The 27,045-nt window shown below is 37.7% G+C and overlaps 1 protein-coding gene across 1 annotated transcript in view; it reads right to left on the bottom strand.

The window, feature by feature from the left end:
- The window catches only part of RIMS2 (regulating synaptic membrane exocytosis 2), a 403,032-nt gene that overhangs the window by 56,499 nt on the left and 319,488 nt on the right, over nt 1-27,045 (bottom strand). Inside the window, exons 27-29 of the mRNA XM_026080279.1 lie at nt 25,165-25,337; nt 23,929-24,165; nt 2,625-2,866 (exon numbers count right to left, since the gene is read on the bottom strand). Of these exons, the coding sequence (XP_025936064.1) occupies nt 2,625-2,866; nt 23,929-24,165; nt 25,165-25,337 (652 nt within the window). The remainder of the gene's footprint in view (nt 1-2,624; nt 2,867-23,928; nt 24,166-25,164; nt 25,338-27,045) is intronic.

A 27,045-nucleotide genomic window follows, 5' to 3' on the forward strand; every position in this document is an offset into this window, starting at 1 on the left:
CAGGGGATACTTATATATTCATTAAATAAATAAACTGAAAGTTTTAAACCTCTGGCATTCATGTATAACAGTGGTGCCCAATATTTTCTTTAAGATGTGCCAACGGACAGACACTAAAGATATGCACAACGCTTGTTCGTGATGTGACCTCCACCTCTCCTAACCAACAGGCCTCATATTGCTGGAGACACATCTCTGCACACATACTGCTGCCAGGGGCCAAACGATCTCTGACGTGGTCACTGGCATGCTCACCATATGGCCAGCATGCACATATGACCCAATTATTTAAAAGAAGCACATGMCTGTCATGATAGTGACAGCCACATGTGGCCACAGGACAAGCCCCTTCGTGWCATGGGATGGGAGATAGGTCAGGAGCACTTGCCTAATAGGGCAGCAGGAGCTGGTGCATAACAGCTGTATAAGACAACCCATGTCCAATCTATAAACGCAGGGCTTTTTCGGAAAAAGACAGCAGGAGCAGGGCTGTGCTCTGCATGCAGAGTCCTGAYGGCAGTAGGACTTCCCTGAGTGCAGACCTCTTCCGGGGAGGAGCAGAGGGAGAATGATGGCCTGCCAAAGCCATGCAGATCCCTCTGGTCTCTGCTGCAGCAACTGAATACAGTTTCTGTATTCATGAGTTTTTCAGAACACCCTCTTCATAGTGAATGCATCAAGAGACCTTGAGCAATTTTGAAAGATTTACATTTCACATTTGTCCATAACTACACCATCTAATCAGTTATTGGGCAACTCACCGGATATAATAGCAAGAGAGAAGCTTCAGATTAAAAGTATTGTCCCAAATAACTAATTCAGCATGGTATTTAAATCAAGTCTAAGCAAGCCACACAGTGATACAGATCCTCTCTAGCACCGAGAAACTTACAGGTGAAAAGCATATGAAGAGCTGACATCCTTCTTGAATTCATTTAATATCTCTTACATTAAGACAGACCAGATTAGATCAGAACTAGTAATGTAGTGCATTATATTTGATTTGACATCCACATACCTGTGTGATCCAGTTGATACAGTTACATACCTGTTTACTATTGCACAAGCAAGAATAACAGATTTCTGGGTGAGTATGCAGCTAGGTTTTTTTCTAGACATTTCCCAGATCTGTATAAAAATGACTTCATCTTTCCCCCCATTCATTTGAGCTTGGAGAAAATACATGTATGAAACTGCCATTTCCATAACCAGCAACTGAGCTGGTAAGACAACATACTCCTGCAAAGATCTGCCTACTGATGGAGTCATCAGTGTCTGCATGATTTTCAGAGCTTGCACTATGTACATTCTTTTCCCTCTGCTTCTTCATTCCTTCCTTTCTCACACAGTGTTCAGTAAGATGCACACTCAGACCTCCCTGCTCTCTTTCTGTGCTCCCCCTTCTTCTGCATCTCTTTCTTATTCTTCCTTTCAGTGTCCCCTTTCTCCCTTCTACTCTTTCCAAGTTTTTAAGTCCCCCTCTTAAAAATTTTACTTACAAAAATTACCACAATTTTTGACATTGCAAAACATCATTTTACTCCGTTTACTTGAGCATTAAACCTCTCATCACTTCAGTTTCACCATATAAACTGCAAACTTTTCAAAGAAGTGAAAAATCTCTTATCAATGTTTGAAGAGTGTTTAGCACAATGGAGACCTTCAGATGGGACCACATATTGTTAAACACTATTTGTAAACTGATGTTGAACCATACAACAACATTACACCTGTTTTACTTAGATACTGAATATATAATGTATCTCATGTATATATACCTTTAAATATATAAATATATGTATGCACATATTTATATAAATTGCTTATTTATGGATTTATATAAAATAATTTTAATACAAGTAATCCTTTTCCACATAAAGTACACTAGTTCTACACAGCTTCCTTAAYTGACAATGAGAACTTTTCAGAGTGCATTATATGGATTTTCCCTGAAATAGGAGGAATTAAAAAAGTGCGTAAGATTTAAAATGCTTTGAGTGTCAACGTGGAAAATCTGTTCATTTTTCCAAGGTCGAATATTTCAGTAACAAATTTTAACTGACATAACCAGAAACGAGGAAAATCTATACTGATGGTGAATATGCTTGTAAGCTGAAAAGAAAGGAATTAAAAAGCAATAAAATGGTTGTACTAATGCAGCAAAATGTAATATACAGTCTTGTTCATGAAAATTGTTTTGTTTCAAAATAAATGTCCCATGTTCAAATATGAGAAAAAACACTGAAATATGCAAGCACTATTCGTAACAAAAGAGAAGGAATTTTGCAACTGCATTTTAGCCATCCTTCACAAACTATCAACAAGAATTCCCCAGAACATAAGTACAGCAGCTTACATTGGTTCCTGAGAAGCAAAGGGATTATTGCATTACGTCGGTTCTAGCAAGGGGAAAAAGACAAGCCTCAGTCCAACCTGAAAAGGATCTTTGCTAAAAAAGTAAGTTTAGTAAATGTCCAGACAATTAAAATGTTTAACCAATTTCTTCTCTCCCTAGAATATTGTTAATGAGGCAATGTCAGCAGGATATCCAAAAAATTCAATTGTTCATGCATAATACATACATTTAAATCATAATTCAAGAGAAAAAAAAATCCAGTTCCTACCAGTTTGGCTGAGTTGGGATGTGCTGCGGCTTTTTCGCGAGAGGCCCACAATGGCGACCATCTTGGCACCAATGCTGGAGCGTCTCTTTTTGCCGCCACCACCAACAGTGCCCACTGCCGTGTCCGACTGGCTGCCATCATTCTTGTCGAGTGTGTACATGTCCCCACCGATGCTGGTGCTCTTGGTCATGTTCTTTCCTGAGGCGCCCATCTGTCTGCTTTGCATTTTGGATGTAAAGACACTGTCAGCCAGTGGATGGATAAACAGTGCAGACAAAGAAGAGTAAAAAGGGGAAGACAGAAAAGGACAGGTTTCAGATGGAAAGTTTTGGGACACTGGAGGGTAAAAGCAGCTAATTCACACAGGTAGGGTTTGTTTTCTTAGAGGTAAAGAGGAACAACTTTAATTGTTAGGTTCTTGTTTGGTCTCCTGTAAACATACTTGACTCATCCAAATTTTGTTTTAAACAGTAAGCTCTTATTTACTGATTGTCATTACCAGCAAAAACATATCAATAATTTAATACATTAGGATACTATATATAGAATTTCTTAAAAATTATATGCAAAAAGACCAGTATGTTCATACACATTTTTATTTGGTTCTTAATGATTTCAGTGTTGCTCTTCCATATTTTGCTTATCAAATCACAAATATTTGTTCCTCTAGTTTATTAACTAAGTAGATTCTGAAAATGACTTGAGTAAAGATTGCCTGGGCCAGGCAAGAAAAACAAAGCAAATAAAGCACAGAAGATGTCATTTACAGTGCTGCTTTTTCCAACAGGAAACCAGAGGTGCAGAAACCCAACACAGATGAATAGTAGTTACAAGTGAATTTTTATCTGATCAGACTTTTCTTTGTTACTAGAAAGTATTGTACTATGTTGATATCTCATTATAATAGCCCATAAATGTAATTAGTCAATAGGTAATATAAGAAGTGTTTTCCATGCTTTTCCATGTGGTAGACCCTTCAGTAAGCCAAAGCAAAGGCACCTCCTGGCTCCCCTCTATTGTTCTGATGATCTTTCTGCAGTAACTGCAGTGCATGATTACTTGAGAAAGATCTGAGAATAGGGTAAAAAAAGGCTACGTTAAAAGAAAATTTTCTTCAGTACAAAGCTTATCTAACACATTATTATCCCCATCTCTCTTATATGTCTCTTCTATGCTTTCCTTGAGATTCATCTATCATAGTATCAAGTTTTTACCTTTGTCCACACTTTTTCCTGTTGAGGTAACAGAGCAATATAGTGATGTTGGACATTTGCCATCCCCCTAAAAGTGCCATTATCTCCAAGTATTAATTGTCACTGTAGAAATATAAGTACTGAAACACTGAAAGTGTTTCCTGTTGCTCATTACTGTCCCATCTTTTAGCTCTTATGATATTTGTTTAATGATAATTTCTTCTGTTAATGGTGCTGACATCTACAAAATATGTTATCTATTTATTTAAGCAGGCAAGACACTTCAGAAATATACAAGTAAATGAAACGTTTTAATGACAGCAGATCAAAAGGACACTGTACACAAATGCAATAGGGAGGATACCACATCCCAGGACATACAAACCAAAGAACACAGTTTTCAAGCCATCAGACAAAAGGTCAAATTGTGGGCAGGCTGACACATAGTGGACCCAGGGCCTGATCTCCCTGTGGTCCGGGTTAAGGGACTTTTCCCTTGCACAGAAATGAAAGTCTGCAGTGAGGATAGCAGTACACATCCAAATTTTGCCCTGCCATGTGATAGGTCTGGAGAAATACCCAGACTGGAAACTCAAAAGCACATGTAGGCCTGATAATAAACACAAAGGATATTTTGATTTCACTGAAACTTCCTGCATAGAACTTAGATCTTTATTATTCTATTCAGTATGACATATCTCATTAATAAGGCCGTGCTAGATACAGTGCCAGACAATCCATAGAGAAAAAATATGTGGGATATTTCTGGAAATCATGAGAAACAATTAATTAAAATCATCACTATATAAAGGCTAAAAAGGTTATTTTTGCTTTTTAAATATTTTTTCCAAAACATACAAAGGCTATTCCTAGAGCTGTGAGGCTTTACCCATCAGCAAAGGGATCTGGAGTGGATTTTATTCATGAATTCATATATATACATATATATATACATACACATACACATACCAATTTGCTTCTCTGCCCAGGGGAGTGTGAAAATAACCCAGGTTCCCTGAGAAGCCTGTTTCGCTGGCTGGGGAATAGTTCTGTGATAGCTGTGGGTCCTTTCTGTGCCTTTGGGCTGAACAGAGAGGTTATGAAAGTGCACACACCTGGCATGGGTAATTTTTGACTCCTTTGCTTATAGTTAGGCATAGCCACACTGTTTTTCCCTTACCTATAATGGCTTAAATCTATTTCAAAAAAGGAAGGTAATGTTGCTTCTTTATGAAGTTTTACAATAAATGTGCTGTCGATAAAACTTATCCAATAAATTAATACAGTGCCCTCAAAAGCAAAGACACCACTGGGTCCCTTCCAGCTGATTCAAGGGGAAGTGAGATGAGGCATCAGGTTTGGAACAATGATCCAACTATTTAAGATATTTGAGAGCTACCTGTAAAGTTTTTTGCCCTTTGGTTGATAGCTGCATTTGCATGAGGAGACAATATGCTTGGAGTCAAGCCACAGCATGAACAGAGGAAAATATGGGAGCTGCCTTATCCAGGAAGCAGACCTTAGGCATGATGTCAAAAAATATTGGGTGTGCTTCCTAAGGAAGTTATCAGGAAAAATCTGAGTTAGTATCAACAGCCGGACAAGCACAAAACACAGTTGAGAGCTAGCCTTAGTGTTCTTAATCGGACAGATAATAACAAAGGTTTGAAATCAGTGGTAACCGGAAAGTTGTTTCCATATCCTTTTTCATTCCTTCTTCTTATTATATGTTAGTACATATTGACGCACATTGGTAAATTTAACACTAAGAAAAGAGTGGGATAGGATGCGGGTAAACAGGAAGGCACAGAAGAAAAAAAGTGGATCTCTATTTCTGGGGCTTTTTAACGCTATGACAACTCATTCATAAGATGATTATATCACATGCTATATTTTCCTTTAAACTAACACCTTTAGGTATTGCTTCATTGAAAGGAGATGCTACAGAAAGTAATTCTCAATTTCAACACTATCTTGCATATAACAAACACCAGAGAGAGCTAGGAAGGACAGTGTCAAGAAGAGCTCATATCTTCAACATTATCTTATGCAAAATTCTTCTAAGAATGAGAAAATTATAACCCTTTAACCATTAATGCTATTTTTAAACCATGTTTTCTAAGGGAATATGATTAATGTGAATGTGTTTTCTGTCAGGTCTCCTTCTTTTCAATAATTTTTAATCAGTTGTATTCAAATTTGACACAGGAGTAGGAAACTAGAGCTATTTAGTTCTTGTTTTTGACCTGTTTTTGAAAACAGATCCTTGGAGAGAGACCTTCCCTTCGGGGAAAGGCTGTATGTAAGTCTTTATTCAATCTCTGATATTTCGCATGAGATTTAATTCTTACAGCATAGGTTAATAGGAGGAGTATTATTCCTACTGTTTGCAGAACAACCTATTCCACTAATGCATTTTTCAAGAATGACATCCAGAAAATCAGTAGGTTCCTGTCATATTGTTTTATAAGTAATATTAACCCTTAGGAATGGTCATAGCAGTGAAAACAGAAATCTTCTGTTTTCTCATAGAACTTGTACTGAGAAGAAAGCTCCCATTTCCTGAGTCTAATGTGCCTTTATCACATCGAAGTACTTCATGTGTCATTGCCCAAGACATATAATTCTATTACAGTGCAAAGGATTGCAACAATTACCCCTATTAAAGAAAACAAAGTGCTTAAAAAGGTTGGCATGCAAACAAAGTTGCTATAATTTCACCAGGCAGTTAATTATGAAAGCACTATGCGTTAGAAAGATTCGCTCCTTTGTTGCTGTTTAAGGGCTTCAGTATGGCAAAATGAAGATTTGCTCTGTATACCTGCTAACAGTGAGGTAGTCTTCATTCAGCCAGGTTCTGTTGACCAACTAAGAAAAGTAGGAGTGAGAATTCAAGTAAGGAAAAAGGAATTTAGATTTAGAATTGTTCAATGCTAGTAAAAATGACTAATATTGACAGCTCATTCACAAAACCCTTTTTTTCCAATAGGGGGTCTAAAAATATTTGCTTTTATTCAAGGTTTTTTTTCCTGAAAAAAAAAACCCAGCAGGGAAGACATCTTTGCTATGCTCCCACCTAGCAAACTTCTCCTTGAAAAAACCGCCATATAGCAGTGACTTTGTCTTTCTTTGATCCCTCTTTCTCCAAGAAGGTTTGAGGAATTTGGGGGTTTTGAATGGCTTATAGTGCCATTCAAAGTATATCTGAAGTGCTCATGAGCAGAAACCTTGATCAACACTCTGAACCCAACCCCCTTTTATACTTTCTGGCCATCCAAGCCCTCACTCACTAATCAGTCTTGGTAGATGCTTGGTGATCCTCCCCCTCTACTCAGCCCTGGGGAGGCCACATTTGGAGTGCTGCGTCCAGTTCTGGGCTCCCCAGTACAAGAGGGATGTGGCACTACTGGAGCAAGTCCAGCGAAGGGCTACTAAGATGATTAAGGGACTGGAGCATCTCTCTTATGAGGAAAGACTGAGAGAGCTGGGCCTGTTTAGCCTAGAGAAGAGAAGGCTAAGAGGAGATCTTATCAATGTGTACAAGTATCTGAAGGGAGGGTGTCAAGAGGATGGAGCCAGACTCTTTTCAGTGGTGCCGAGTGACAGGACGCGAGGCAACGGGCACAAACTGAAACACAGGAAGTTCCATCGGAACAYGAGGAAAAACTTTTTCACTGTGAGGGTGACAGAGCACTGGAACAGGTTGCCCAGAGAGGTTGTGGAGTCTCCTTCTCTGGAGATATTCAAAAGCCACCTGGACACGATCCTGTGCAATGTGCTCTAGGTGACCCTGCTTGAGCAGGGGGGTTGGACTAGACGCTCTTCAGAGGTCCCTTCCAACCTCAACCATTCTGTGATTCTGTGATTTTCTCCCATTAAGCTATCCCTCTACCAAGACTGTCTTGTGACAGTGCCAGAAATGGATTATTCCCAGAAAAAATAGGGTGGCTTATTTCAGGTTTGGTTCCTTGCCAAAATAACAGTACTATAAAAGGGACTTTGAAGTGAAACAGTAAATCCCACAACCTTTTCTCTTAACATGGAACAAAATTGACTTATCCATTGAGTTTTCTTTACATGTATACACATCCACAAACACACATATCTATATCATCTATATCTGTATCTATATAATCTAGCTATCTATATTACTCTTCTGGTCTATAAATCTGAATTCTAATCTATAAGATTGGACCCTTGTATATTAATAAATAGCTAGTGGCCKCATGTAATAAAATTAAATTTAGCTGTAAATTGTAAATATGTACACAACTTATGTCATAGGTAATATGGACACATGGATATAAGGTGATGTCAAAACTGTATAAGACTTGAAATGAAAATGCTTTATTTTGGGAAACTGTGAAACCTGGAACATCTAGGTATGTACGACAGTATTTTAAAGCTGACGCTAAATAAGAGTAATTTATGAGACAAGGAATAGAATTGAACTAAAAATATACTTTTCAAGGTGCCACGTAATATAATTATCTTAAAAAAAATCCTTTGCAATGAAAATATGTACCCAGATGGGGAGAAAAAAACTGAAAGGTAAATATCCAAGAATGAACTATGCTATTCCCAATCACATGTGAATAATAACATAATTTTCACCCYTATTAGAATCCAAAGCTGAACAAAATCATTACAGAAACTCCTGCCGCCTGGCAGCCTACAGCAACAGCAACAGAAAACAGAGTGAACCTGACAAGCTACTGACCTGTCTTACTGGGGCACCACCTAGAAGTCAACAAGAGCAGGGCGGTGGGCAACACTCACAAGGGAATGTTGCTACCTGAGTTACCCCAAAATTCAGGAAACCACTTGAAGACACTCAGAACTGCAGACAAGTGTTTGCATAAGTACAATAGAAACTCCAGTGAGATGCTTCAGTGCTTAAATTCTCAAGTGAGTAGAGAAAAAGGAATGATTCCTCTACTTGGTCTTCCACTTCAGTCATGCTCTTTTCTAGTTCTTCTCAGTTGAGAGAAGCAGTTTTATACACCTGTCCTAAAATATAGTATTCCTCTGTAATCTCTTCACAAACAAAGAGAGGGAAGACTAAAATGCAAGTTAAATGACCTAACAGCTAAGTGTAAAACAAACCCCGAAGTCTAATCATCAGTCAGAACAGTCTACTTACAGCAAACTCAAAACAGGTATTTGACATATTTGTACTTTCCCAAGTGATAATTATTCCAAATAGTCAGGGTTAAGTCGAACAAGTTGGCTTCCTATGTATTTTACAATGTATTTCCTTTACTTCAACTATTTGTGGCCATATATGCTACAGAAAAGTTTTAAAGGAATACATTCCCAAAGAATTCAGCAGAGAAATGCTCTTCAAAACAAACCAGAGAAAAATAATCCATTAGAAAAGAAATTATAAGGCATCTGTGTATACATGTAATTCGAAGTCATTAGTGGAGAAGAAATACCTTAAGCACCTGATATATTCTTAAAAATATACTGGGCTAGACAGCTGAAGGGAGTCAGAATGACAAATGCTCATCTAAAGGAAATTTAGTACGGTCCTTATTGTCACTGAAGAGCCCTATACTACATCTATAGTAGTAAATACTGGGGACCTGTTCTCTGACCTTGAGTCCTTGCATACGCACAGCTAATTTATATCCTCCTCAGAACAGTGTTTCCTCAGACATGCTGCCTACTGGAAATAGTCCGTGACTCATGCCATGTCCTGAATTGTGCCTGGGCATTATCTGGGAATACCAACTGTCCTGCACAAAGGTGTGCCAAGCAGCATGGAAACAGTTTGAACAGTATGGATGATCACAGGACAGTGCTTAAGACTATGCCCTGGACCTGTCTATTGGTATAGACACAGCCTTAAATTGCTTAATGAAACTATAAATATCAGATTGTTCTCAAATTCTGATATTCTACAGTTGACCAGGCCAATTCTAGGCCATAAGCTTTCTCCTACTGCTTCTAAGGAAAAACAGTCAACAACCGTAAAATTGCTAGTCATCCATAACTTTATGGAAAATGCAATATTGTATTTCTGATCTCTTTTAAGGCATTAATCTTCAAAACCTCTTTGGCAAGACCCATTTGTTTCCAAAACAGGAGTGTAGTTCTTCTCTGGAATCATCTGTGTTTGCTGTCAAAGTTTTACAGACTCCTACTATAGCAGATAATCAGAAACTACCTGGTTCTTCTCCCTGGGGTTTGTCAATATCTGTGCCAAATTACAGAAAGATTAGAAAACACTGGCAGAGAAACCCTCCCAAAATACAATGCCTATGATCTGGTCTTCTGAAAATGATCCCTTCTGGAGTTGACACAACAGCCAGAGGGGAATACTGCAGAGTGCCTAAGCAAATCCTCGTAGGAGGGCAGCAGGGAAGCAGATCTCACAAGATGTTTCATTCAGTCTCGGTATCCCCTGCTTTAGACAGGCCATTTCCTTGATATCTGACCAAGAAGGAGGATGACAGACAGTCCATGGGGTTTGGGTTAAATCCTTTAACTAGAGGGCAGATTTCACAATGCAAAAGGAGTGTGCCTCTAAAGGCAGCAAAACTGCCTCAAAGCCACTTGATATTCAGCAGTGTAGCTGGGAACTCTTGTACCATGTAAGATGGACTGCAGTGTGGACAAATGCTCCAGATCCTAGATAAACAGTTTCCTTATAAAAACTTGGTTTAATCAGTGGATCAGTGAAGAGTGGTTGATTTTTGGATCTTAAGAAGAAAAAAACCACAGTCAGAAACTTCACTGTTATGATTATCACAATTTCTGACTGGCTTATTTGTGCTCCAAAGGCACATTTAATGGGCTTACAGAAATTACTTATTTTGGAATTAATCAGTAAATAATATTGTTGGCTGATGTCATACTTTCCATGAGAGCAGCTGCAGACACACTGAATCCTCGTTGTTTCATTATCTACCAAATGGGAAATGTTCTCCTGTCTCCGTAGTTAAAGAAGCTGCAGTATTTGGCTGCCTACTTTTTAACCATTTGTAAATCTGGGATGGTATCTCACTAGTTGGTCAGATTCTTGTCTGAGGAAACAGAAACTCTCTTATAGAAACTGGCTGATCAGTATCGCAAGTGCTAAATTTCCTCAGGATTATTTTGTTTAGACTGGGGTGAAAAAAACCAACACTGACACCTGGGAGTCCTTATGCTTTATCATGCCTGTTGAGATTTACAGTGTGTGGCAAACCAACCAGAATAGGGATGGAGGAACTACAGTGACTTTCCCCTGAAAGCTGTCATTGCTATAGAAAGCAATTATGAAGTCCCACACGTTAAAGAACCTTATTAAGATTTCTGCAGGCATCCTATGTTGTTGAACAGGGAAGTACTGCCCATTTTTTCCATAYATTAAGTAATCCAATAGGCAGCAACATGAAAGAGTAAACTAAAACTAGGTAAATCTACTGATTCAGTCATTCTCCAAAGACAAGATACAATAAACAAGACACTAACCCAAATCAAAGAGAAAGAGTATTTTCAATTTGGAAGCAAAGACAAGTAAGAAAGACCTTACATCATTGTTTTCCAGATAAAACGTTTCTGACCGTGTGAATTTGTACATAGTTTATAAGACAAATCTTTTCTTACTACATACAATCATTTAACAAACACAGTTCATATTCTCTCAGGCATCCTCTGGCACTGTCGCATTTTTCTCTCCTTGAATTGTCAAAAGAATAATTGGACTCTTGTAAAGAGAACACTTCCCCTATCTCATTTGTTAAAATAATACTACAATACACCTTTCATTGCTCTTCCTTCCATCATTTTCCTCACTAATATACTTTCAAGACAGATATTTTATGTTGGCAGATGTAAAAAGCCTCTTCTCCTCTCTTTACTAACCTTGGAAGCTGACATCACATCAGTAGGAGTTCTTCTGGAATAAAGTACTGCTAACGTTATGTAAAACTTACTTTTAAAATAAATCAGATCCTAGCCCTGAACTGTGACAGTCTGTGGCAGAAAGCAGCACAGTACGCAGTAAAGAATTCTTACACTCACTCAGTGACTGCATAATCACTAACAAATCACATAGAAAAATAGCACTTTATTCTACAAAGAATTAATAAAAATGTTATTATATATGCTCCTAAGTATGATTTGGACTAAATAGACTAAAATTATTATGATGATCTCAATTTTTTTGTTTTTAATCTAGCAACAAATATACTTCACTAAAAACAATATTATCTAACACAGCCACTTTTCCAATCTGCAGTATTATTAATATTTTTAAATATGAAGGAGAAGACAGTAATGCTATCAATTGTATTGCATCTTGTTAATGGGATTTTTGAGGATTTCTTTTGTTTTTTTTCAGTCTTCATTACTGCTGAAATGGAAATGAGAACACACCATCTTGCTTCTGTGCCAGAAGTATATGTGCTAGAGAATCAGATTTACACTGAAGTCTTTTGGGGGATTTTGCAGGTTTCTTTTTTTCCCAATATAAATTCAGTATCAATGCTTCCCTATCATTTACCTTACTTCTCTGGTAAATGATCCCTAACTAAAATAAAGCACTTGCACTTCGCGAAGTGAGGAGTTCAGTGATGTACTGTGATGTCCCAGGAAAAGGATTTTAACCATTTTTCAATTCTTGTAAGAGGTATTTTCTTACACTTATTCCTTGTGAGACTGGAAGACCACTGAGAATTTCTTTTACAGCTTTTTACAAACAGGAAAGGAATTTTAATGCTATTCTTTATAGACCTCTTTACTTATTTGGAAAGGTTCTCATTTCATTAATTTGCTGAAAAAAATTAACAGAAACAGCATTATGGGGACAGTTGTGATGTAGGAAATAACATTTCCATAAGAACAATGCTTCTGGCCAATGCATGTACTCATCTGCCAATTTACGTCACAGAGAGATGCTACAGGTATGAAATTATAATGACTTAGTCTCCCAAGACTCACTTGGCCAAAAATTATCCTATCAACTCATTTGTGATATAAATATCAAAAAGTTACTGGACTGACTTTACTATCAGGTTTATTTTATTGAAATCATAACAAGAAAGTTGGTGGAAAACAACTGAGCTTGTAATTAGTAAATCTTTTTAATGGATTGGTCTAATCATGCAATATTTATCTTTTTCATGAGAAATTAATTAGTGAATAAAGTAGTCATGATAATTTTTTTTTATATATGTTACTATTCAGAGAAATCATGCGTGCACCTCTGAAAATAAAAATAACCTAGTATTTCTACAATAAGGAAGTAACTGTTTTAAAGGTCTCTTTAATCACAAAGCAGAAATACCTCACCAGTTACAGTACATAGGCTGACTTAAATTGGATCTTCCCCACTCATTTATATATCCGGCTCTGGACATTCCTGTCCACTGCATTTTACAAACCAATAGATGAATAGCTTTTTCTGTATCATGCCTAGTATGGTTTTCTTTATTAGGAAAAAAAATCTTAAAATTGTTCATGGCCATGCCGTTGGATTACTTATCAAACAGTGCTCCAAAAAATGCGTGATGGAGGAGAAACATTTTAACAGACAACTGTTTCCAAAAAACTAGCAGTTGAATTTTTCACAGCACTTTAGAAGTTTTTAATAAAAGTTCTTGCTATCTCAGAAAGAATAACTGGCCATTCATTTTACTCAAAAATACAATTTATAACAAGTTTTTTATTTAAATTAAAATTATAGGTCAACGAAAATATTATATTCATGTTCAWCTACTGCTAACGAACTTTCAAGTTTTCCTTCACAAAGTTACTGAAAAGCCTTATTACTCTTTTAGCAGATCTATGCAGAAATCCCTTCCTTTGATATAGTGAACTAAAGCAAACATTTAATATATATATGACTTCAAAAGAAATCTAGAAAGAATGATAGCTAAGGTGCAAAAGTCTTGCATTAGTCAGCTCTCATTTTAGTTTGATATATATTTGTAAAACATAAGCAGTTTATCTGAGCTCTGAAAGCTTGGCAATAAGGAAACAGAATTATAAATAAAGACAGAATCTTTTGCAGAATATCATCCAAAATTTCAGAGTTTAGGAAGTTGTGTATTTTCTTTAACCCACCCTGGCAAAAAAGCACCTGCATTCTTACTAGCAGGTTAACAGCAGGCTTGCTGAATTAAAACTGACAGTGGGAAATTTGACTGAGTGCCTCTTGCAGAAATGCACCTTGTGTGTATTTAATTTGAAGGTTAGAATGTCATGTGCTTATTTGAACATATTCATGAATTACAGTCTTCCAACAGAGAAAAGCAGAGAGCGATCATTCTGCTTTAAATATTAATGATGCTGACTAAATCACAAAAAAAAATTATACTGCAAGCTTGCTTAATATTGGCCAGGTTTATTCGCTGCAGAATTTAAAAAAAGCTCTTTGAAATGAAAAGCAAGCAGTGAATAGATAAAGCAAACCTTAAATCTGCCGTGTGCCCCAGACCTAAAACTCCCAGAGAAATAATGTAAAATCAAGCCTGGAAAGTGAGAAAAATTTCAAACTTGAAGGTATAAACTCTCAAAAATATACATAGATTAGAGAAATCACACATTGCCTCAGGGTAAGAGAAAGCATGGTTTGTCATCTTTATTTGCTAAACTGAAATTATCTATAAGGAAGATTTTTTATTTAGCAAACATTGACAGCTAGAAAACTTCTGAAGACAATCATGCAGGAAGTGGATAGCTGGCACTACTGAGACTACATTAAGGGGAACATCACATAATACACAGAGAAGAACTAGATGTCCTGAAAGGGCTTTGTTTAATTCAATTCTTGTAGTCAGTATGGATTTCACTATAGCTGCATCTATACTTCACTCATCAAAGACTGGATTGTTTTGATCAGCTGCATACAAAGTGGCGCTGCTCAGGTCCCTTGTCTTTTGTACTGCTAATGTGTGGGGGGTCTAAAGAATAAAGGAACAGTGACATTTCCTCCATTCCTTGTAAATCCAGCTTGCTTGAGGACTCCAGAAAAAATCAGGTCAGAATAGACACTGCTAACACCTCACAAAACCATAGCTTCTCTTCGAATTGATCTTCTGGGACCAAGAGTTAAATGGACACGAGCAAGAGATCTGAAGCCGTAATTACCTCAACCAAAGAGACATTATCTGGGACATCGTGATCTCGCCTGTCTGACTTCTGTCACTTTGACAAAATGTCTTTGAGTCACTTTGGGCCTCTGGGGATGGGGCGGGGGGGGGGGGATTAGAAAGGCATACAGGAAACTAAAGACCATCATAAAAGGAAAGTGTTGTGAGGAAATTTGGCTTACATCTTTCTGAACTCCAGTCTGCAAACTTGGTTTTCTGGCCTGGAGAGAGCAGAGCTCCCTCCTGAGGCACTATTGAGTCTACATGCATGTTTGGAGCACCGGTTTGTTGTTGTTTACCATGGGCCGCCATAGAAGTATGTTCGTGGGAAGTGCTGAGCTCACAGTGGTAACCCAAGCGCACAAGCTCTTTGTTCACTAGTAGGGACCACATGATGAAGCATCTCACTGCTTGTTTAGGTAGTGCTTTATGGACCTTACAGACACATTCTCCATTAGATTTTGCTGCTGCAGCTTCTCAAGATGGGTAAGAGTACCACACAGGCACAGTGAGAGTACTGAACTCCAGAATGTTCAGATAACATTGGTCAAATAACCTTAAAATCAGACAGGTGGTCAATGGCACACCCTTGGAGTATCATCTTACAATGTGTATTAAATAAATAAAAATAAGAGCATGACCTTTAGTTAAAATATCATACTTGCCAGATGGGTCTGGCAATATATCTTTCACAGCTGTAGGAAAAGGAAGTTGTGAGATTTTCCTCCCAGAGAAGTAGAGGCTTCAAAGGCCTTTTTTTGACACCTTCTCTTATTCAGTTTTGCTTTTTCTTGTACTGCCAACACAACTAGGATGTCCAAATGCAGAAAAATGTAAAAAGTTTCTAACACTTCTGAGACCTGACATCACTTCTCAACCCATTGTGCCTTTAAGTGCTATTCTGATCAATGTATGCCATAAATACTCCTTTTTTGTCAGAAACACAATTCTGACTGGATGAACAGTTCTCTTAAAAAACAAACAGCAAGCAGCTTACAAGGATTTCTCTTATTTGACTGAGGCTTCTACAATACAATTTTCATAAGGATAGACCAGAAAAGCCTGAAGTCACCACTGCCTGTATCAGTAGCAAAGCCAGTTTCATTAGGTGACCATGATGAGAGGTCTCTGTCATGAATCAAAACTCCCAGGTCCCAGACAGTCTTCCTAGTGCCCTCCATGCCTGCGATACATGGTCCGGTGCTCTTTGTCTTCAAGAAGAGTAAAAAAAACAGTCCTTTGTTGAACAACTGAAATCTTGAAAGTCTTGCTAGTACATTTCCTTAGGCTTTGCATGGTTTGCAGTTTTGTGAAGACATTCAGTTCTATCTGGGTTACAGTCCTTTGCCTTCATACAGCTGGTACCAGTGATAGATTTGAATAGATAGTAATACTGGAGATTTAATAGACTTTAATATTGAGGATACCAAGTTTATCCCTAGTGGCCTTGAATTTATATAGATAAAAGGCTGTCATAACTGCAAATATTTTAGGAGAGATGGGCCATCTCAATGAATTCCGAGTAACCTCCTCAAAAGCCTTTGATTTGAATAGAATTTTGAAAAACAAGAGCCTAACCCATAGCTGTTATCATATTACTAACAAGAAATACCAACAAGAAATCTATACTGGGACAAAGCCAGTACCTATATTATAGAAATCTCTTTATGAAGTAACAAGAAGGAAATTTATATTTGTTTCTTGGAAGACTGATAATCTTATTCACCAGTTTTAATGAAGTACATTTAGAGGAATCACAAAAAGAACTAAATTAGTTTTACAGAATCTTTTTACTTTTCTATTCAAAAATAATATTCAAATAAAACTCTTTGAAATACTGAAAATGTACAGCACTAAGATAGAACCACAGAATCACAAATGTGAAAGAAAGAAAAGCCTAGGAGTTTTCTAATTCAGTTCCTTGCTTTTATAAGTTTTTTTCCCCACACTTAGTTTTTGCTATTGCTATTCCATTTCATGGACCTGTTGTGCTGTTCAAATACAGAGAAAAAAACAGCCTGTTCACTGAAGACCTTACAATTTAAACAAGTTTTTAAAAAGATTTAGGCTTTAGAAAATGACCTTTTTTTAAACACATTTAAAAGTGCTAAAACTAATAATTCAATAATTATATTTGCATCAAGTCTGCATTTTAATTTTTCATCCTCATCTCTACTTCTTGCATGTCTCAAGGGCTTTCCATCTGCACTTTTTTTAAAACTACTGGTGCATTGTTTTCAAATAACCTTTAGTAACGGGAGTACACATCAGTGTTTTCTGGTCCACAGGTTATAGCTGACACTCAGTAGAGGTGGAAGTGCAGGAGTTCCATAGAAAGGGAAGCAGTTGCAAAAGATATTGTGTTGCTGTCAAAAAAAAAAATGTCCAAGAGTTCCCTGCTGGGCACCATACATCAAAAATACAGACTGCTCTAAATGAGATGTTCTCACTGTCCACCTGTTAATAATGTGTACTTCCAAACTGATTACTTCATTATTTCCCAGTGGATAAAAATAAGTTTATTAGCTGTAAAGTAAGTCTATACATCATTTGTGTTAACTGAAAAGTAACAGGAAAAAAAGATTCCCCAATGGGTTTGATGGATGGTGATGAATATCTTAGAATCAGGTGACTTTGTTAGACTTCTTCAATGTTTTGTATTCTGCTCTTGGTACAGATTTCACAACGAATATATGAACTAATATAATTCTTTTCCAAACCATTGATATATTGATATCCTTTTCCATAATACTTCTTCAGAAGTCACAGAAAATTTTCTCCTGTCTGTCATTGTGTAAGTGCAAAAAAATAATGGCCAAATTATTGGCTGTATATGTTGCTGCAGACACAGTTGCTATTACAGCTCTTGAAGATTTGCCTTGATGTGGAATACTTAAACAAGTTAACAAACTTACAACAAAATGGAATGTTTTTGAATCCATGCTTTAAATGGGGTAAGAATTTGTCACGAACTGCTGACAACCTCTTTACACAGCCAATAAAAGTAACGAAATCTTACTGAAAACAGCAGTTAGCTTTAGCTACTTTGATTTCAGATCCACAAACTGGTAAATAGTAAACAGCTCTCTGCTTCTCTAATTAGAAGTGTACAGAACAGTTATGCTGGGGGTACACAAAATAAAGTTGATGCTTTTTTATTCAGGCATTCAGTCCAGCATCCTTTCTCCAGCTGCCTGAATAAAGTGATCTGCATTTGAAAAGAGCTGGTGAACACTGTACCTGCACCCTGCAGTTCTGATCCCACAAATGGCAAGGTCATTTTATTATGAAGTTAAAGAACTTATTACACCAATACCTTGGGTTGAGAGCTGGGGGAAATCACATGCTGACATCCTTGAAAAATTACATGAACGTTCTTGTTAAATAGCTGTAGCCAAGTTCTCTCTCCTATCACGGCAGAAAAAAAGTTGAGTGAACCTTAATGGCTTACGGGGCGCCTGTTATGGCAGTGGCAGCATCCCAACACCTCCTGCCATTTCGGCTGAGTCCCGTTTCAGGACTCATCGCACCTCGCCCCATGCCAGGAGGAGGCTCAGTCGCAGGAAGGGAAGGGGAGGCTGGCAGCTGGGGAGGCACTGTGCTGCCACCGTCATTCCTCCTGCCTGTAGCCTGCTTTTGCTCATTTAGGAGAGGCTCCTGAGTGCTTAGCACAGCCTGAATTTGTTCTGGTGATGGTAGTGTGTTTCTGATCATGCTGTTTCCCAGAATACCTATTGAATGCCCAGGGATTTACCAGTTGGATATGCTGCGTTGAAGTGTCTAGCCTATTTGTGCATGGTTTAAGTGACCTGCAGAAGCACAAATCCAGCAGTTCTAGGAAGTCATTGCCGGACCTTTCAAGTGCACAATCTGCCTGTACTGTTCTTTTGCAAAAGGACCGATCACGCAACGGGGAAAGAGCCCCAGCTACAGCTTTCCCATGCAAATGTCCTATTTTGCTAGAAAGATTAGGCACCATTAAGGTGTTTCATCCATTAGTGCAGTTGGAGCAACCACTATAATTACTATGAAATAGCTTTAAGAAACCAAACAACACATGCACACTGAAAACAGATTCCTAATGCTTGTTATCTCTTGCACAGTTTTCGTTATTTTTACCAGAATGTAAACTTTCACAGAATGTTACTGGCCTCCACTGCTACAGAGGAGCTTGCACAGACTGAATTGACCTGCTTTTTCATTCAGCTTTGCAAAACRCTGCATTTAACTGATAGTAGCTGCAATCAGTGTGGAAGACTCATAAAAACTGAAATACTAAAATTACAATATAAAGAAAATCTAAGAAACAAATGCTCATCAGGAATCCGTTTCAAAACCTATATAATTACATTCTCTAAATATTTTCGACTGAATCACACACATAAAAGAACTAGAAAGGGAAGTGAGCTTGAGCTGAATCTTTACAGCCCACAAAATAAATGACATGGAGAGCATGAAGAACTGTTAGGAAGAGAACAATTTTTGTATCTGAACAAACTCTGCTTCCTGTGCCATGGAGTGCCTCTGAAGAATTACATCCCAGATGATTTTTCCTACTACAAATTCATTCTCTCCTTCAGTTCTATCATCTTCCTAGTTAAGCAATTCTATTTCTTATTCTTTTAGCTTTCACTTATTTTCTTCACACAGGATCGCATTGATTTCTTCCAAAATATAGCAAAGCACATGATCTATTCTTCTCTTGTACTATCTCTGCATTTTCCCCTTTACAGTTTTCTCCTTCTTCTCCCCAAACACGGATGTAGAAATTTCTCACTGGGTCTCTTCCTTAGCTGCCTCATTTGCCTAAGTGAGTGCATGCTATCTTCTGATTTCCATTGCTCTCATCCCTCTTACTTTCCTTACTCTTACTTCTAGCCACTTGCCCACCACTGGTTCTTTTCCCAAATAATAGAAACATACTTTGACACATCCCTTTAAAAAGTAAAACAGATCCTCTGTTCTTGCTCTCACCAGCTCTGCAACTGTTGCCACATCTCCTTTCTCCTTACCATCGTTGCATTAATTGAACACATTGTTTAGAATAACTCTGCTGAGTTTTTGTTGTCCAATTCCACTTCAGACAGCTTCCAAACTTTCACCTTTTGCATTCAGCTGGAACTGCTTCAGCTGAAGTCTTTAACTATCTCCTAAGATTTTGAAAGTACACTGTTCCCTCCTTTGCCTTGCTATAATTAACCATGCTCTTTCTGAAATGTTGTGCTCCCTCAGCTTCCATAGTACATTGTCTCTTGAATTTTCTCTTTCTCTAATCATTCATTCAACACGCCTCTAGCAGATTCTCATTTTCTGTCCACCTAGTTTACTGTCAGGGTCCCACAAGGCTGTATCATTGCTATCTGTGAAACCAACGTACCCTCAGCAACAGTACGTCAAAATACTATCCCCTCTGCACTGACAGTTCACAGAACTCCTTCTCCTCTCCCCTCCAGTCTTCTCCTGCCTACATGGCAACCTCTTTCTTTGGCACCTCCCTGTGAATCACCAATTTCAACTCAGTATTGCTGACCTCTATATATCCCTCTGAGACCTCTCCTCTGCTTCTCCTCCCAGTGATGGGGGACATGCATATTGTTCATGGCTGTTATGTGGGCAGGACTTTTAACTCAGGCTTCACATAAGGTCCACACACTTGTGTCTTGCACATAGTTCCTATTTCACATCTCTAACCCCTCTGTCCATCCACACAGCTAAATGTTTTGTCCACTTTCTCACCATTTCATATGCCAGTTATCACAGTGCTTTTCTCCAGCCCTGACAATCTACCTAGTCTATCCCCATCCAGAATACTCTAGAAAAGATAAGTTTCATACCTTTCAATTGTACCTCAGTACAAAGGTATCCTTTTTCTTTATGCAGTTGAACATAAGTTGCTTGTCTTTATTTTCCAGCATTTTAACTGTTGTTCCTTATCACATCTATCTTTTCTCATTCAAGACTTAAATATGAGCTCCTGCTGCTGATCAGGGTTGCCCCACCATCCACTTGCTGTATTTTCTAATAAGCACCTCATGTTTTCTCCCCAATGCTTCAAATGCTTGAAAAGAGCTCTCCAGAAGCATTCACAAAGCTATCTTATTTTTCTTCTTCAAGTTTCCCCTTTGTACTCTTCATGGTCAAAATGCCTTCAAGCCTTTATTCTAACTACCTCCTGGAGCATCATTTAATTCTCCTGTGTTCCCCCCTCTGAATCAATATGTTATCTCACTATATGGACTGTTCATGCTTGGAACAGAGGCTATATATTTTTTCTGTATTTGAGCATCATTTCAGACAGTGAAACCCAGGTTCATGACTACAGTTGCTGTGTGTTGATATATCACAAAACTATCATGATTATCAGAATTAATATTTTGGATTGATATTTAGAAAAATGTTAAGAAAAGTTAAGATTTAGACCAGACTGAAACAGATTTCTTGCAATTAAAAATTATGAATGCTTACACATTAGATCTAAGAGATCTAGATCTCTTGTCCCTGATATCATCAGGGAATTATTTGTCTAACAGATTAAAAATAAGTTGAATAAGAAATAATGTCTTCCATTCAAGCAAAATACTTAGCAGCATTGACACAAAACAACTGTACATAAGGAATTCTTAAAACTTACAGCAGGAAAGCTTGATCCCTGCTTTGAGTTTACTAACATGCTTTGCCAAAAAGAACACAATTATGTTTTAGCTGTACATCAACCATATGCCATTTTTTAGTTTTACGAGGTTTAATGAAGGCAAAATCTGACTCTACAGCTACTTCTGCCAAGATTTATCAACTTTTTGTACGCCAGTACTCCAAAAGCTAATGCAGTGTATTCACTAATTTCACTAAGACTTCAGTAAAACTACACCTGTATATGCAGCTGAGGACATATATGAAGTTTCATAAGGACTAATAATTAATAATCATTTCATTTAATAAATACAAAAAAGAGGAACTTTTAAGGAAAATCGGAGTATTACAAGTTGCAGAACATACCATCAGAAGGAACTGGATTAACATCAGTGCTTACGATTTATTCTACCTTCTGTTTTGTCCACTGCATACACAAGTCACGATGACAGGATTATTACTAATCTTTAAGGGGAATTACTTTAGTATGCTAATGATACACAACTATGGATATATGTATCTCAATGTGCGTGCTTTTCAGCTTGCTTCCTACCCTAGAAGACTGCTTAGAAAATACTGAAAATATGAGCACTTACYGCACCATGTGAAAGGAAGCTGGATACAGAGTAACTATTCTTTTTATTCACAACTTTTACACCAGAAGTGGACAAAGTGGTCAAGGGACTGATTTTCATGGCAGGGGCAGAACTCTTACACAAAGTCACCACACAGCAGCCACTTAGTGATATCTCACTTCCCTAGCAAGCAGGGACTCCTGACTTCCACTATGTTCCTGAAGGCAGAGAACAGCTAAAAAGCAGAGGTGTAAGCTGGAACAGGGAACAAGAAGTTGCATCTCAAAGAGGACTTTAGTTTCTGTAAGGGACAACATTGAACTGAAGATTAATCTGAGTAAATAGGTCCTGCTTTTTGAGAGGCAGGACTTCCAGATCCCATGAAACTGGGAACTTACTGGGATCCTGGAGAGAAAAAGGTCTTCGAAACATCCTTTCCCGCAGGACTCTTCAGAAGTCCCTGGAGCAAGTATGCAGGGCAGTCTTAAAGACAGCTGTTTATAAACAGCTGGTTTTGCTGAGTTCTAAAATGCACTCACATGAGTGTAGGAATGATAACACAATATACAAAAGTGGTAGTATGGTTATATTGCCGCATACCACCCTAGCCTGAACACTACACATTTTGATTCTTTTTTCATATCACTTTGAGAATTGCTTTAAGAATTCCCCTTTCTCTGTTCTACTGCAGGTGAACTGGTTTTGGTATCTCAGTTTAGAAAGAACACTTTATGAGAGCAATTATTTGTTTGAAATAAAAGAAACAAGTGTGTGTGTGTGTGTGTGTGTGTGTGTGTGTGCATGTGGGTGTGTGCATGAGTATATGTACAGGCACGTACATATGCATGTAGCAAGGGAAGAAAGTGAAGAAAGTGGAATGCAATCTCTCTGATACTGCAGAGTGCTCTATGCTTACCCTAGTATATATTAGCACAGTTTTAAAGACATAAATTATCTATAGATAATTAGAAGCTTAAAAGAAAGTAATTTTTTTCTGAGTTTTTTTGCCATTCTTATGTGGTGAAAAGAGGTTCAAGGATATTCAGCAAAACTCAAACTCATTTTTTGCTAAAAAGAAAGAATATTGTATTTCTCATAATGTGAATTACATGGATTTTGCGATACAAAATATCATGCATTTACAATAAACGTCATGGTTCAAAAGGAACTGTGGTAAAATCTAGAATATTAGCTGATAAAATCAGAGCCAATTGTGCTGAAATGTTTCTGGACACAATACAGCAGCAGAGGTACATAACCCTTCCACAATACAGCAACCCACAATATTATTCACACTGAGGAAAAAAAAAAAAAAAAGACTCTCTGCTTATCCATGTAAATCGTCAATCAATATGCATATTTATCACCTACACAAACAGGATTAAAAAAAAATCCAACTCTTCTTTAGTACTGCCACCAATGAAAAGTAAAGATGGCTTTGATATCGATGAGATATCACTCAACAAAAGATTTCTTCCCTGAAATAACAATTCAAATAGGGAATATAAAGAGGCATCTTACAATTTCTATTGTTTATATAGTCAAATGCAAACTCTACTCTAAACCAATTTAAAAAATAATAAGCTGTAGTTGCATGCATAATAATGAGTAAAGTTAGTGTGCTGCATTATTTGGCATGCAGAACAAGTTCACTGAACCTGGAGTGAAACTTGCTTAAATATAGAAGTTTCATGGTTGTAGGCAAAATAGGCTGCAGAGAACACAGACAGCACGCTATGCAAAGGAAAAAAAAGGGAAGGCAAGTAAGGTCGAGGTACAAGAGGAAAAAGAACAGCTCTATGAAAACAGAAATATATTTTACCTGACATCCTCTTTCCCTTCCTCAGCTTGGTCCTCTTGGGTCTTTTCCTCATGCCCTAATCCTTTGATTTCCTCCTTATCACAGTTCTCTGTCACCTCTTGCCCTTCCCCTTTTTCATTAATTTCTTGTTCCTTTGCTTCTTCCTCCTCCTCTTTTTCCTCCTCCTCAGGAAATATCTCATCTTGTTCATCCCCTTCCAGCCCTCCCTCTTTTTTTTCCTCTATATCCCTCGTCCTTCTGAAGTCAATAAAAATTGAACAAGGCATGCAAAAGGAAAAAAGACAAGAACAAAATAAAGTTAGGTTCAGAGAGAAGAGCATGCATGAACTCACAAGAAAGGATATGTATACAAAAATAAAAATAAAAACTAAAAGAAAGATGTAGTTATAAGTTAAAGCATGCTGGCTAATCCTCCAGCCTACACTAGATAAGCTTTAAATTGGGACTTTTTCTTAGGACAGACTTTTAAGTCCTTCTTCGAATAAGAGTTGCATTGCAATACATCACATATACAAAATCATACATAACCAGAAGACAAACACAATGTGGTCCTAACAGTGTTCATATAAACAGAGAGATCTTTAAACCATTTTTCAAAATCATCATTTCTCTTGAGAGGACATCTTTCTGAGAATTAATAATTGATCTGACATCAAATTTTTCTGCGAGATGCAGGTGGGTTAAAATTATCTTTCATTCGTTCTGAACCCAAAGTCCCTCTGAGTGCACGCAGGGTGCAGGCAAAGGAGATGGGAGTGTTTTGCTCACAGATGCTCTGTGGACGTCTTGTCGAAGATTAATTCACAGCGGATATATATCTGTGTCTGTTTAAATATTAAATAAGACTTTTGCAAAAGTACAACAGTTCTAGTTTAAAAAGTAAATTAAGATGTTTCTCACCTTACTGGCAAGAAATTGCAAGTTAAACTGGCCTTTTAGCCATATTAAGTATTTTACCAAACTGTTTTCAGAAAATGCAAATCTAAGTGCATCTAAAGCCTGCTGACAGCAGACATTTTTGATCCTAGTGTATGTTCGTATAACTCAAGATGACAAACTTTGCTAAAAACAAATAGCATAAAGAATTCAAAAAGCATTAGATGTAGAACACATTCAAACCAGTATTTCACAAATTTCCCACGGATTTCAATTTAGGCAAAATATTCATTTCAAACACAGATATTGAAAAGTAATCAGTTACTTAAACTGAGTGGCCATGGCTGGTGTTAAGCTCACCTTATTTTCTTGTTTCCTCTTGGTCGCTCTGATTGGACAGACATGTAGCTTGTGCTGCTGAAACGCGAAGCACTGCTTGTCCTTGACACAGCTGAGACATCACTGACATCGCTGTCTGAAGACTTATTGGAAATATTGTCTGAGCCTCGCTGAGGATCCCGTCCTGACCGATACTATAAGAGCAAAGAGACAAAGATAGGGATGTTGTCAGTGACACTACCGCAAATTAGCTTTGGAGTTGGTCTCTGATGATATCTCAACTGCCTGTATCACCAGACTGCCTGGCATTTTTATAATGAAGTTTTTAACTGACATGGAATATAAATGATTTCTTGGTTCATATTAGTTTTCCTCTGCTGTGCTATCCAGTTGAAGTTATTAGCTCCTCGCTTTGATCCATAGAGTAACTTGTACAAAGCTTCCAGCTCTTGTAAAGGTTTCGCAAACCTTAGCAAAGACATATAAACCACTGTGGAGTATTTCTTACCACAACTATTTCACCAGTGCACAAAAGCGAAGCAGAGACTTAGTGACTTGCCCAAGTTTGCTCAGTTAGTGAAAAATTGAACAGGAGACAGAATTTGTTTCAAGCGAACTACAAAATAAGTGTCTCTCTTGGGGCCTATCCTATTTGCAAGAACTTCTGTCTGACAAATGTTAATACTCATTTCAAAAAGTAAACAGATGAGATTATCAAATCACAAGAGGAAGTGATATTGCAGCTGTGCAAACAAAGCCACATCTTGCTGAACTGCTGAGTCGGGAAGTCCGAAAGGACACAACAATGAAGGGACAGGATTTAGAGATAGTTTGTACTGAAAATATATAAATGCCTCAGACATTCAAAGATGCCAATAGTATTCTGCCTTGTTGCCAGCATACTACAAACACTGAACTGCCAGGTGACTGGTGATCAGAGGTAAGCCTGTACGACAAAAAGCAGTGTTGTGCAGAGGTATTCAAGCTACATCTGAACAAAATATTATGGCTATACTATTCTTGTTATACAAGTTAGCTCTAAATAAGTGCTAAGACTGTGCTACACTGCTTTGCACTATATGGTCATATACTAAATCCTGGAGAGAGATTTTTCCCTCTCCTCTTTATATACAGACATTTCTGTGGATACAGAAATCTGGTTACAACCAATAATCTTAGAAAAATGGCATTGTAAGATGAATTGTCAAAGATCACCAGGTAATTGTTTGGCTGATGTGGAAAGAAGACAGTATGAAAAGATGTAAGGAGCAACACAGAGAGGAATTAGAGAAAACAAGGGGAGAAACTGTTCTGCACAATATTCCAGTGGCTTGCTGAGCCGCTGGGGGTAGCAAATTGGACTCAGTCACCTGTAGAAAACAATTCGCAATGTAAAGTGCTGGACTTGAGTAGTTCTGCAGAAGGGAAGGCTGTTGAGGTCTGGATATGAAACTTCTCCCCTTTTTTATAGTTTTACCATAACTGTCTTCCATGAAGTACACTGACTACTTGTTTTTGCTTTCTTGCAAGGAAGAAGGTACACTAGGAAATATCCTAAAAGACTGCACAGTGCCTACCTCCCTGAAGAACAGAATTTGAGTGCCTATTTTACCATAAATGAATTTTACACTTACAAATAGTGAGTCATTTTGCCTTTTTAAAATGGGGAAACTAAAGAGCAGAAAGTGTTCATGTAGGTTACACCATACACTTGTTGCAGAATCAGCAACTGACCATGCCCAGCCTGCACTGCACATCTATGCAAAATGTCTGCAAATGCTGCAGTCAGGTTCCTGATCTATCTTAGGTATAATTTACAGTATTCACATTTATTCCCAGAGCATTTAACCTCCCCTCCCTGGTCTTAAAGTATGAAAGTGTGCCATAAACCTATGGAGTACT

The sequence above is a fragment of the Apteryx rowi genome, unplaced genomic scaffold (genome assembly GCF_003343035.1).
Source record: "Apteryx rowi isolate R43461 unplaced genomic scaffold, aptRow1 scaffold_514, whole genome shotgun sequence".
Classification (NCBI taxonomy): Eukaryota; Metazoa; Chordata; class Aves; order Apterygiformes; family Apterygidae; genus Apteryx; species Apteryx rowi.